The sequence below is a fragment of the Podarcis pityusensis genome (assembly GCF_964106645.2).
Source record: "Podarcis pityusensis genome assembly, chromosome: 3".
NCBI lineage: Eukaryota > Metazoa > Chordata > Lepidosauria > Squamata > Lacertidae > Podarcis > Podarcis pityusensis.
This window is the reverse complement of record NC_138026.1, coordinates 118,934,958-118,947,891: the sequence shown is the minus strand read 5'-3', so window position 1 is coordinate 118,947,891 and position 12,934 is coordinate 118,934,958. Positions and strand designations below refer to the sequence as shown.

General features: G+C 47.5%; 1 protein-coding gene across 1 annotated transcript in view; it reads right to left on the bottom strand.

Moving 5' to 3' along the window:
* Positions 1–12,934, bottom strand: part of KIF13B (kinesin family member 13B) — a 124,382-nt gene that overhangs the window by 48,239 nt on the left and 63,209 nt on the right. The window contains 4 exon segments of the mRNA XM_081001252.1: positions 1,813–1,868; positions 8,161–8,287; positions 11,004–11,103; positions 12,368–12,397. Coding sequence (XP_080857378.1) covers positions 1,813–1,868; positions 8,161–8,287; positions 11,004–11,103; positions 12,368–12,397 — 313 coding nt within the window.

Sequence of the window (12,934 nt, the reverse complement as noted above, 5' to 3'; positions counted from 1 at the left end):
GTTTTTCGTCTTGCGAGGCATTCGTCTTGCGGGGCACCACTGTAGCTGGTGCCCAACTGGTTGGTCAGCAGGCAAGGAGACGAACAGCAGGTGGCGCCAGAGCAGAAAACAGGCAGATTAACCAAATTGAGGGTTTTGCTCTTGTTCCTTAACAGAGGGCAGGGGCTGCTTTTTTTATATGCATTATGATTTTGGGAAGACGTGCACCCTTTTCCCTCTTGTTTGGGAACGTTTCTTCTTCTTCTTCATTGCCAACGTTTCTTCTATGAAATGGGCATTACTAAACAATCTAAGGCCTGTTAAATGTGGGGGGGGGGACACTGCTGGTATGATTATTTCAATTATTATTATTACAATTTGTGTAAATTTGTATACCGCCTTATACCCGCAGGTCTCAAAATTTCATTAACGTGCTGTGCATTATTATGTTTTACGCTTTTATCATTTTGCTGCGTAAATTATGCTCTCAGTGTTGCACAGCACCCTCAGACCTTTGGATAAACGGTGGTTTATAAATTGAATAATAATAATAGTAATACAATAGTGGTACCTAGGACAGTTTTTTGGACAGTTAGATGGTTGGCGGGTGTGGAGGACTCCCTGGTCCGGAATGGGGTAACTGTGCCCCTGAAAGACCAGGTGCGCAGCCTGGGAGTCATTCTGGACTCACAGCTGTCCGTGGAGGCGCAGGTCAATTCTGTATCCAGGGCAGCTGTCTGCCAGCTCCATCTGATACGCAGGCGGCTGAAACCCTATCTGTCCGCAGACTGTCTCGCCAGAGTGGTGCATGCTCCGGTTATCTCCCACTTGGACTACTGCAATGCGCTCTATGTGGGGCTACCTTTGAAGGTGACCCGGAAACTACAACTAATCCAGAATGCGGCAGTTAAACTGGTGACTGGGAGTGGCCGCTGAGACCATATAACACCACTCCTGAAAGACCTACACTGGCTCCCAGTACATTTCTGAGCACAATTCAAAGTGTTGGTGCTGACCTTGAAAGCTCTAAACGGCCTCGGTCCAGTATACCTGAAGGAGCGTCTCCACCCCCATCGCTCAGCCCAGGCACTGAGGTCCAGCGCCGAGGGCCTTCTGGCAGTTCCCTCCCTGCGAGAAGCCAAGTTACAGCGAACCAGGCAGAGGGTCTTCTCAGTAGTGGCACCCGCCCTGTGAAACGCCCTCCCACCAGATGTCAAAGAGAAAAACTACCAAACTTTTAGAAGACATCTGAAGGCAGCCCTGTTTAGGGAAGCTTTTGATGTTTAATAGGTTATTGTATTTTAGTGTTCTGTTGGAAGCTGCCCAGAGTGGCAGAGGAAGCCCAGCCAGATGGGCGGGGTATAAATAATAAATTATTATTATTATTATTATTATTATTATTATTATTATTAATCTACGGCTTGTTAAATGTGTGTGGAGGTGACTGCTGGTATGATTATTTCAATTATTATTATTACTATTTGTGTAAATTTGTATACCCGCATTTCTCAAAATTTCATTAACGTGCTGTGCATTATTACGTTTTATGCTTTTATCATTTTGCTGCATAAATTATGCTCTCCGTGTTGCACAGCACCCTCAGACCTTTGGATAAACGGTGGTTTATAAATTGAATAATAATAATAATAATGATGATGATGATGATACAAAAGTGGTACATAGGACCTAGTTTTGGGGACAGTTCGATGGTTGACTGACACCAGGAGCAACCACTCGGAACGCCTGCTTGTCATTCACTCCCTGCCCCCAACGCAATTCTTGCTGCATTCCTTTCCACATCCCTCAAGTGCTGTCATTTCTGATCTCACTTACCGTTTAAATCAAGGAAGATGACTGGGATGTGCGTCTCCATACCTGGCACAGGGGTCCTAAAAGAGAGAGACGCAGTCAACACTGGCATATCAATGGAGGCAGATTTAACACAGAGCACGTCGCCGGGAGCATCACAGCAACCGTGTTATTACATTCGGTACCCGGGCAATTGTAGGTCAAGGCAACGATAACCTTGGTGGGCTGTGGCTTCATCTCAATTTACTCAGCTAGACGCAGAGGACATTCAGTACTTTCGGGGCCTCTTTTCAACCCGGTAGCAGAAATGAGTGCGAGTTGCTGTCAAATGCTAAGGAGCTTCCCCACGCTGCTTACTCCAAGCGCATGTAGTTGGATAATTGCAAAATAAACAAGCTAATTTAAACCACTCTCTCTGTCACACAGATGCTGCAAAGCCATGGGCCAAAGGCATTAAGAGGCACGGTTTTTCACAGCTATCTGCAAAGGGCAAGCGGCAGAAATATTATCTGGGCCAAGGGCCAGGGGTCAGCAACCGTTTTCAGCCATGGGCCAGTCCACCGTCCCTCAGACCTTGTGGGGGGCTGGATTATATTTTGAAGAGAAAAAAAATGAACGAATTCCTATGCCCCACAAATAACCCAGAGATGCATTTTAAATAAAAGGACACATTTTACTCATGTAAAAACCCGCTGATTCCCAGCTGGGATTCCTGCATTACGGGGGTTGGACTAGATGAGCCTTGGGGTCCCAACACTACAATTCTGTGCTACTATAATGAGTCCCCATCGGGGAAGACCATGCAAGGACCTCTGCTTGCACCTCAGGGCTTTCGCTCCCCCCATGCATGTGTGAAATTGACTCAGGGTGTGTTGGGGGAGTCATGGGAACCCCCACGTTGAACAGCATCTATGGGGGGCAGGAGAGGGGAAGTCATTCCACCTGGAAAGCTGAAAGACTTCCCCTGCAGTGTTCGAAACTCCCACCGTTCTTGCGACAGGGAATTTCATTAGGGCGTGGGGTTTCTGAGCTCTGGGAGCAATACGGCACCTAAGATTTCAGATTAAAACTGAAGAGTGGGAGGAAAGGAGAACCGTTTCCTGCCTCCCAGCCACTCTTGGAAGACTAGAGAAGAGACCCTCTTAGGAATATTAGGGGGTGGGCAGGGTAAGGACTAGATACAGGGGTCTGCAAACTTTTTCAGCAGGGGGCCGGTCCACTGTCCCTCAGACCTTGGGGGGGGCCGGACTATATTTTTTTTGGGGGGGGGGAGAACGAATTCCTATGCCCCACAAATAACCCAGAGGTGCATTTTACATAAAAGCAGGCATTCTACTCATGTAAAAACACGCTGATTCCCAGACCGTCCACGGGCCGGATTTAGAAGGCAATCGGGCCGCATCCGGCCCCCGGGCCTTAGGTTGCCTACCCCTGATCTAGGCAGAGTCTCGGGCCCTCAGAAACAGCTCCCTCCCATTCTTCAGGTCGGTTTGGAGGTGTTCTGCAAACTGCAAACAGCTTCGCTAAGATATGAAATGCTGTTGTGGTTCTAGAATCTGCAAGAGCCGGCGTTTACCAAGGCGGTGTGGACAAAGATTCCATTCAACATGTTCAGGTGTAATCTTAAAACACGTCAGGCATTTACCTAAAATATGTAAGGTAAAGCATGAATACAGCTAAAATGTTCCTCCTTTACACTGGTGCAGCTGGGAGACCAGCAACTTTTGGCTCCTTGTTCCTTGAACGTTTCAACCTCCTTAGAAGCAAAAACGTGTGTCTGGGTTTGCTTATTTCCTCCTCCCTCCCAATCCACTTTCCTTCTGTGCTGTGTCTTTTCAGATTCTAAGCCTGGCTGGAGGGCCCTTCTTGTTTGTAGCGATCTGTAGGCCACTCACAGTTAAAATCGGAACCGAATCCAACCTTGACTTTGAGGAGGTTGAAAAGAAGGCTACAGAAGTTCTAAAAATAATAATAGTAAAGGTAAAGGGACCCCTGACCATCAGGTCCAGTCGTGACCGACTCTGAGGTTGCGGCTCTCATCTCGCTTTACTGGCCGAGGGAGCCAGCGTACAGCTTCCGGGTCATGTGGCCAGCATGACTAAGCCGCTTCTGGCAAACCAGAGCAGCGCACGGAAACGCCGTTTACCTTCCCGCCGGAGCGGTACCTATTTATCTACTTGCACTTTGACATGCTTTCGAACTGCTAGGTTGGCAGGAGCAGGGACCGAGGAACGGGAGCTCACCCCGTCGCGGGGATTCAAACCGCCGACCTTCTGATCGGCAAGCCCTAGGCTCTGTAGTTTAACCCACAGCGCCACCCGCGTCCCTGAAAAATAAGAATAGCTGGTACTTATATGACATTTCCCCCTGTACTTGGAACAGTTCACAAACATTATCTCAGGAATCTTTATAAGAACCCTTTAAAAAACGCCGTTACTTTTCTCATTAGGCAAGGGATTGGAAGGTGTGTGTGTGTTAATTCAGGCTAATGGATATTAGTTTGCCTAAGAACATTCAAGTAAGTTCACGGCCGACATGATATTTGAACTGGTGACTCCCTGGCTGACGGATCACTCTCTTAACCAGACCTCAAATTCAGTTTGGGGCGTAGAATTTCCTGGCTTGCCGATAATTGCAGCTCCTGTGACCCGGAGGCCAGGGCAGGCTGGACCTGATTCTATTACCGGTGTCATGAATGAAAGATTTCGTGGCATATCTGCTGACTACAGAGGATTCTGGCAGGGTGGGGAGGTACGTGAAACCCGGAATCCAGGCCGATGTTCTGACCGAAGCGGTTATCGCGAGTGCGGAGTGGGGCCCCTCTTAAGTGAATGAACCGGGCAATTAGCATTACCATTTTTCTTTCAAATCAGCTAAAGTGCAGCAGCAATAAATATTGATTCCGTTCCAACAGAGGATCATAATTAAACTCTGGCTAATAACCCGGTTGCTTTAAGCAGAGGACATTTCGCTGCTTGCGTTATATGGAGCCTACGGGAAATTATTCAGGTCATTTCGCCTTTTTCTGCCTTCTCTCCTTCCTTCCTTCCTTCCTTCCTTCCTTCCTTCCTTCCTTCCTTCCTTCCTCCCCTTTCCCCACCCTCCCCATTCGCCCTTCACACTCTCGGATGTCATTTCAAACCCTCTCAAGAATCTCAGGCAGGAGGAACCAATGTCACTCCGCAAATTCAAGCTTTGCTGTGGCTTCTGGGACACGGCAGGGCACACCTGTCTCTCAGGGATGGGAAAATCCTCTTCTCTGCACTGCCAAGTTACTCCCTTGTACAGTTAAGCTTTTATATGCCTGTTGCCTTTGTCCATGGAGTTTTCTTGGCAGGGATACTGGAGTGGCTTGCCGGTTCCCGCTCCAGGGGGATCACGTTTGGTCAAAACTCTCCACTATGACCTGTCCATCTTGGGTGGCCCTGCACGGCATAGCTCATAGCTTCTCTGAGTTATTCAAGCCCCTTCGCCATGGCAAGGCAGTGATCCATGAAGGGGATCACTGCAGATGGTGACAGCAGTCACGAAATTAAAAGACGCCTGCTTCTTGGGAGAAAGGCGATGGCAAACCTAGACAGCATCTTAAAAAGCAGAGACATCACCTTGCCAACAAAGGTCCGTATAGTAAAAGCTATGGTTTTCCCAGTAGTGATGTATGGAAGTGAGAGCTGGACCACAAAGAAGGCTGATCACCGAAGAATTGATGCTTTTGAATTATGGTGCTGGAGGAGACTCTTGAGAGTCCCATGGACTGCAAGAAGATCAAACCTCTCCATCCTGAAGGAAATCGGCCCTGAGCGCTCACTGGAAGGACAGATCCTGAAGCTGAGGCTCCAAGACTTTGGCCACCTCATGAGAAGACTCCCTGGAAAAGACCCTGATGTTGGGAAAGATGGAGGGCACAAGGAGAAGGGGACGACAGAGGACAAGATGGTTGGACAGTGTTCTCGAAGCTACCAGCATGAGTTTGACCAAACTGTGGTAGGCAGTGGAAGACAGGAGTGCCTGGCGTGCTCTGGTCCAGGGGGTCACGAAGAGGCGGACACGACTAAACGACTAAACCACATAGTTAAGCTAGAAGGGCCTGCCGGATCAAGGCCAATGGCCCATCGAGTCCGGCATCCTGTCCTCAGCGACCAAGCAAGATGCTCATTACGGGGAACCCATAAGCAGGATCCAAGCACAAGAGGCCTCTCCCCCATTCTGTTTTTCCCAGCCAGTGGTACTCAGAAGTGTTGCCGCCTCAAAACGTGGAGGCAAAACACAGCCATCCTGGCCGGTAACCATTGATAGCCCTCTCTTCCTCCGTGAATTTCCCGAATCCTCTTTTAAAGCCACATAGGTTGGTGGCCACCAGTGCCTCATGTGGCAGGGAGTTCCACAGTTTCAACAGCCGGAGGAAGCAATGCTTCTGAATGCCAGCTGCTGGAAGCCACAGGAGGTGAGAGTTGCCCTTGTGCTCAGATCCTGCTTGAGGGTTTCCCACTGGGGTGTCCAGTTGGCCACTGTGAGAACAGGATGCTGGACCGCCTCTCCTGGTATGTCCCACGGAGGACCTTACGGTCTTCAAGCGAAAACATCTTGGAAGTCCCGGGCCACGGGGAGGTTAGGCTGCCCTCAACCAGAGCCAGGGCCTTTTCAGTACTGGCCCCGATCTGGTGGGACGCTCTGTCCCAAGAGACTAGGGCCCTGCGGGACTTGACATCTTTCCGCAGGGCCTGCAAGACAGAGCTGTTCCACCAGGACTTTGGCCAAGGCACAGCCTGACCCCCTCCTTTGGTAATCCTCACAGAACTCTAGCCCAATGGTTGCCATTAATTTGATTTTGAACTGATTTTAGAATGAATTGATTTTAGAATGCTGTGTTACTTTTATTGTTGTTAGCCGCTCTGAGCCCGGCTTCGGCTGGGGAGGGCGGAATATAAATAAAATATTATTATTATTATTATTATTATTATTATTACTACTACTACCACTACTACTACTACTACTACAGTGGTACCTTGGGTTACAGACACTGCAGCTTACATATGCTTCAGGTTACACACTCCGCCAACCCAGAAATAGTGCTTCAGGTTAAGACCTTTGCTTCAGGATAAGAACAGAAATCGGGCTCCGGCAGCACAGCGGCAGCAGGAGGCCCCATTAGCTAAAGTGGTGCTTCAGGCTAAGAACATTTTCAGGTTAAGAACAGACCTCCAGAACGAATTAAGTACTTAACCCGAGGTACCACTGTATTATTATTATTATTATTATTATTATTATTATTATTAGATGGGACACAGTCCTGATCCAGCAGGATCTTCTTATGTTCTGATGTCAATAGTAAATTCCAAGAATTCAAATGCAAAATCCTCCCTTCCTCAGTGCAAGGAGGTGTGGCAGCCTGGTCCCAAACTGGGGCTATGGATCTGCTATTCAGGGTCACTGCAGAGGCAAAGGGGAGTTCAAGGGAAAGAGATCAGCGCTGAGATCACACCACCATGTAGGAATGCATTAGTCCTGCCAGTAAGTTCAGATCTGTTTGGGGATCCCCTTTTGGTCATACCATCTCCTAACGAAGTCCAGATGATTGGAATTCGGAATAGGGTCTTCTTGGTGGCAGCCCCCTAACTATGAAACACTGTCAGCATCATAGAAAGGCAGAGCTGGAAGGGACCCCACGGATCATCTAGCCGAACCCCCTGCAATGCAGGAATCTCAGCTAAAACATCCAGGACAGATGACCATCCAATCTCTGCTTAAAAATCTCCAAGGAAGGAGAGTCTACAACCTTCTTATCTTCCCCTAGAGGTTCTTCAACATCAACTTCGTTGGACTGGTCGTGTTGTTCGGATGCCTGATGATAGTCTTCCAAAGCAACTACTCTATTCTGAACTTAAAAATGGAAAGTGTAATGCTGGTGGTCAGCAAAAGAGGTTTAAAGACTCTCTCAAGGCAAATCTTTAAAAATGTAGTATAGACACCAACAATTGGGAAACACTGGCCTGCGAGCGCTTCAGTTGGAGAACAGCCTTTACCAAAGGTGTCATGGGCTTTGAAGACACTCGAACTTAGGACGAAAGGGAGAAACATGCTAAGAGGAAGGCACGCTTGGCAAATCCACACCGTGATCAACTCCCGCCCGGAAACCAATGTCCCCACTGTGGAAGGACATGTGGATCCAGAATTGGCCTCCACAGTCACTTATGGACTCATTGTTCCGTGTTTATGGAAGACAATCTTACTCAGCTACAAGGGATCGCCAAAGAAGAAGAAGAAGGCTGACGCCAACACAGATGAGGTTTTGGCACATGGCAAAAGCTTTTCTTCTAAGCAGGCTGCAAAAAGCAGCCCTTCTGTGGTGGCCTCATTGCAAAGGCGCCTTACCACTCAGCGGGTGCTCCCGGAATCCCGCTCCCTGCGGAAGGCACCATGACCGCGTTCCTTTCTTCCGTCAGGGTCAGCCTCATCTCCAGCAGTTGGGCTTCCCGGTCCGTGTCATCTTCTGTTTTGTCTGCAAGAGTTCGACAAAGTTATAGCTTTCTGCCGCGGCTTCTCAAACAGCCCCGTGGCTCCTATGCTGTGACACAGCTCGGAGGTCGGCTGGGAGCTCCCAAAACAGCAAATAGTAAGTAAGTAAGTAAGTAAGTAAGTAAGTAAATAAATAAATAATAATAATATTTTTTTATTTGTACACAGCCCATCTGGCTGGGTTTCCCCAGCCGCTCTGGGCAGCTTCCAACAAAGATTAAAAATACATTAAAATCCCCTCCCCGTGCTGATTTTTATTATTATTCATTTTTCTTTTTCATTCATTACATACATCTCAATTTCTTAACATTTACTATATATTCCTCCCCCCCCCCCCAGGGCTTCCCCCAACTTCCGCTTCTGATTTCTTTCTCTTTTCACCCACTTTGTTACCTCCTAACAGAAAAAGCTATTAATAACATAACACCAAGCCTAAAAACATAAAAATGAAAGTAAATACACTATAATATTTCGCTATTTTCTAATACTGATAATGTGAACGTTTATTTAAATCCTGCCATCAAGTCTACTGACTTTCTTTGTTTCTGCAAATATAATATAAAAAGTAAATGGACCCCTGACCGTTAGGTCCAGTCGTGACCGACTCTGGGGTTGCGGCGCTCATCTGGCTTTATTGGCCAAGGAAGCCAGCGTACAGCTTCCGGGTCATGTGGCCAGCATGACTAAGCTGCTTCTGGCGAACCAGAGCAGCGCACGGAAACGCCGTTTACCTTCCCGCCGGAGCGGTACCTATTTATCTACTTGCACTTTGACGTGCTTTCGAACTGCTAGGTTGGCAGAAGCTGGGACCGAGCAACGGGAGCTCACCCCATCAAGGGGATTCGAACCGCCGACCTTCTGATCAGCAAGTCCTAGGCTCTGTGGTTTAACCCACAGCACGACCCGCATCCCTCCAAATATAATATAAATGGTGCTGATTTTTTTAAGGCAGGAAACCGAGCAATTGACTTTCAGTGTTTTGATTTATATTGTGAAATATCCGACTTCTGAGCAGCCCCCAGAGAACTTTGTGGGTTGGCTCATCCCCAAATGCCTTAAAGAAATGAAGTTTTAAAAAAGTTTTAAAAAATAATAATCCCCGTGCTCCGGGGCAAGAAGCTCGTTAATTAAAAAACACAGGAGCTGTCCAAACTTGAGTTTACAAAACGTTCACGTTTGCAGCAGTCAGCACCTGTACTGGGTTCAAAATTGCATTTATACATATATAACATGCAACTGCTTTATAAGGGAGGAATTCAACATTGCGCTGCGGCAATCGCTCTGTCAGGGCAACAGTGTCCGAAACTGAGATATGAAAGCTAGGACTTAAATGGCACCTTAAACCTATCTTATGGCGCAGCAACGGACTATCTGGGCGCGCTTCTGTTATAACAAGAATATGCCAATTTAATTAATTAATAATAATAATAATAATGTCAGTGATAATAAATTTAGATGGGTTTCCCCAGGGCAGAAGCTTAAACTGGCACTGATCTGCTCCAGGGCAATGGCTCCTAAGCACAGAATCCTATTCATAGAATTGCAGAATTGGAAGGGACCCCAGCGGTCATCTAGACCAACCCCCACCCAACCACGAGAACCCAAATCATCTGGAAGGCAGCAGCTTGCAGAAAGGCTGGGCTAGAGATCTCCAACTGGGAATCCACACCTATCAGAGAACTATAATTCCATGGGAGAAGCCTATGAGCTCTTTCAACTCAATTAAAACATAGTGGCCTACATGCCCCATAAATGTGAATTAAATTGACCCGAAGAGGGACAGATGATCTTTGGCACAGGTGGGTCAGATGTCCATTGAAGCTGACAAACAGGGTGTTATGGTCACTACCTTCCTCTGTCGTTTGTGGGCAGCACTCAGAGGCAGACTCTCTTTGAGGCTTGAGGCTTGAGTGATATATCTTGTAGTCTACCTCTGGAGTAAAAGCTCTGGTTTTCCCAGTAGTGATGTAAGGAAGTGAAAGCTGGACCATAAAGAAAGCTGATCGCAGAAGAATGGATGCTTTTGAACTCTGGTGCTGGAGGAGACTCTGAAGAGTCCCATGGACTGCAAGAAGATCAAACCTCTCCCTTCTGAAGGAAATCAGCCCTGAGTGCTCACTGGAAGGACAGATCCTGAAGCTGAGGCTCCAATCCTTTGGCCACCTCGTGAGAAGAGAAGACTTCCTGGAAAAGACCCTGATTCTGGGAAAGATGGAGGGCACAAGGAGAAGGGGACGACGGAAGACGAGATGGTGGGACAGTGTTCTCGAAGCTACCAGCATGAGTTTGACCAAACTGTGGGAGGCAGTGGAAGACAGGAGTGCCTGGCGTGCTCTGGTCCAGGGGGTCACTTCCATACATCACTACTGGGAAAACCATAGCTTTAACTATATGGACCTTTGTTAGCAAGGTGATGTCTCTGCTTTTTAAGATGCTGTCTAGGTTTGTCATTGCTTTTCATTGTTGGGAAAGGAGAAGGGGACGACGGAGGACGAGATGGTGGGACAGTGTTCTCGAAGCTACCAGCATGAGTTTGACCAAATTGCGGGAGGCAGTGGAAGACAGGAGTGCCTGGCGTGCTCTGGTCCAGGGGGTCACGAAGAGTCGGACACGACTAAACAACAACACCACCTCTGGACTCTTCCCACAGCCTATTTGCTTCCCAACAACCAGCAGCAGAAACCCTATTTTTTCCTTACCGGGCTTCCCAACCAGTTTCTGCAGCTGCTGATCTAAATACTCCTGGCGTTTCGTAAGCGTGTTCAGCCATTTCCGACGCAGCCTCTCCAGGTCTCTGTCCTGCAAAGAAGTTTGAGACCACTTAATTTCGATTTATTTTTTAAGCAAGCAGCGGCTTGTGAGCAGAGATGGAAAGGCAGGATTCCGAGACTGCGCACAGAGAGAGCGGTGGAGAATGCCACGCCCTGAGGTCGCACTTTACACACAGGTAAACCAGGGTTGAAATGTGGCCCCCATACCGCTCTATCTGGCCCTCAGAAGTCTCCCCAGGCCACAACCCACAGTGGTTTTCCTTCACAACCTTCTTGAGTGTTTCTTTGTCTGGCTGGGACATGTCCTTGAATTCTGACAACGCCTCTTGTCTGGATGGAGGACATGTTTATGTGCAGAAACCAGGTTCTGTGTAGACTTTGAGGACCAGAAACATGAAGGCCCTGTTCTTTTCCTAGGAGAGATCCTCCATTCCCTGTCCCACCCACCCGTTCCCAGAGAGGAAGCGCCTAAACTGTGTTACTCGAACAGCCTCCAACTCCTCAAAAGATTCAATCAACGGTGTCTCCCAAAAAATTTACATATCACTTGGGAAGACAAGGCGAACTAATGCCAGTGCCCTGGAAGAAGCAAAGATCACCAGCGTCAAAGCAATGATTCTTCAACATCAACTTGGTTGGACCGGTCGTGTTGTGCGGATGCCTGGTTATCGTCTTCCAAAGCAACTACTCTACTCTGAACTTAAAAATGGAAAGCGTAATGCTGGTGGTCAGCAAAAGAGGTTTAAAGACTCTCTCAAGGCAAATCTTAAAAAATGTAGTATAAACACCGACAATTGGGAACCACTGGCCTGCGAGTGCTCCAGTTGGAGAACAGCCTTTACCAAAGGTATCATGGGCTTTGAACACTCGAACTCAGGACGCAAGGGAGAAACGTGCTAAGAGGAAGGCACACTTGGCAAATCCACACCGTGATCAGCTCCTGCCCGGAAAGCAATGTTCCCACTGTGGAAGGACATGTGGATCCAGAATTGGCCTCCACAGTCACTTATGGACTCATTATTAATACCGAGTTTATGGAAGACAATCTTACTCAGCTACGAGGGATCGCCAAAGAAGAAGAAAACTGTCACCATTTCAGTGATATAATTTATAATTTGAGTGATTGTCAAAGAAGAAGAAGACTCAAATAGTGGCGGCAGAGACTGTGTTGGCCTTTGCTTGTGACTTCCACCTTATAGTGCTGATTGCTCTGATGGATGAAGGAATGTTAGGACCGCGTGGTCTTAAAGAACTTGCATCCAAAAGGAGAAAAGTTTTAGCAGGATATTTACCTGGTAGCTGTCCATGTCGTCGTCTTCTTCCTAGGCAAAAACCATGCAAATGCAAGTAAATTCAAAGCGGTCATTATTATTGTACCTTGACTTTTTCCCTGACAGGGACTCAAGGAGGCTTACAGATAAAAATGAGAGCAGGTAACAGGGCCAGATTTAGGATTGATGAGGCCCTAAGCTACCTAAGGTAATGGGGCCCTTTATATGTCCAGCTGTCCTTTGTCAACAACAAATGGTCGCTGCTTTTGTGTTGAATATATGCTAATTTATGGACCTAATAGGTACCTCACGCCATTTGGACATGTTGTCCTGCAACCAGTCCATGCAGAATATAGGCACCCTATATATTGAAATGAGCAAACCAGTGATATTTTAGGGAGCAGGCTAGTAGGTGGGGCCCATGACTTACATCATAGGAGCCTACACAACGCAAAACACTGTTGCTGTGTGTAGGTTTTATTCTATTTGTTTTTTATCTTATATTTTGGAAATGTACATCCAGATTTTTCCCCCTTTAATTTTTTTTGGGGGCCCCCAAGAAAGTGGGGCCCAAAGCTACAGTTTGTT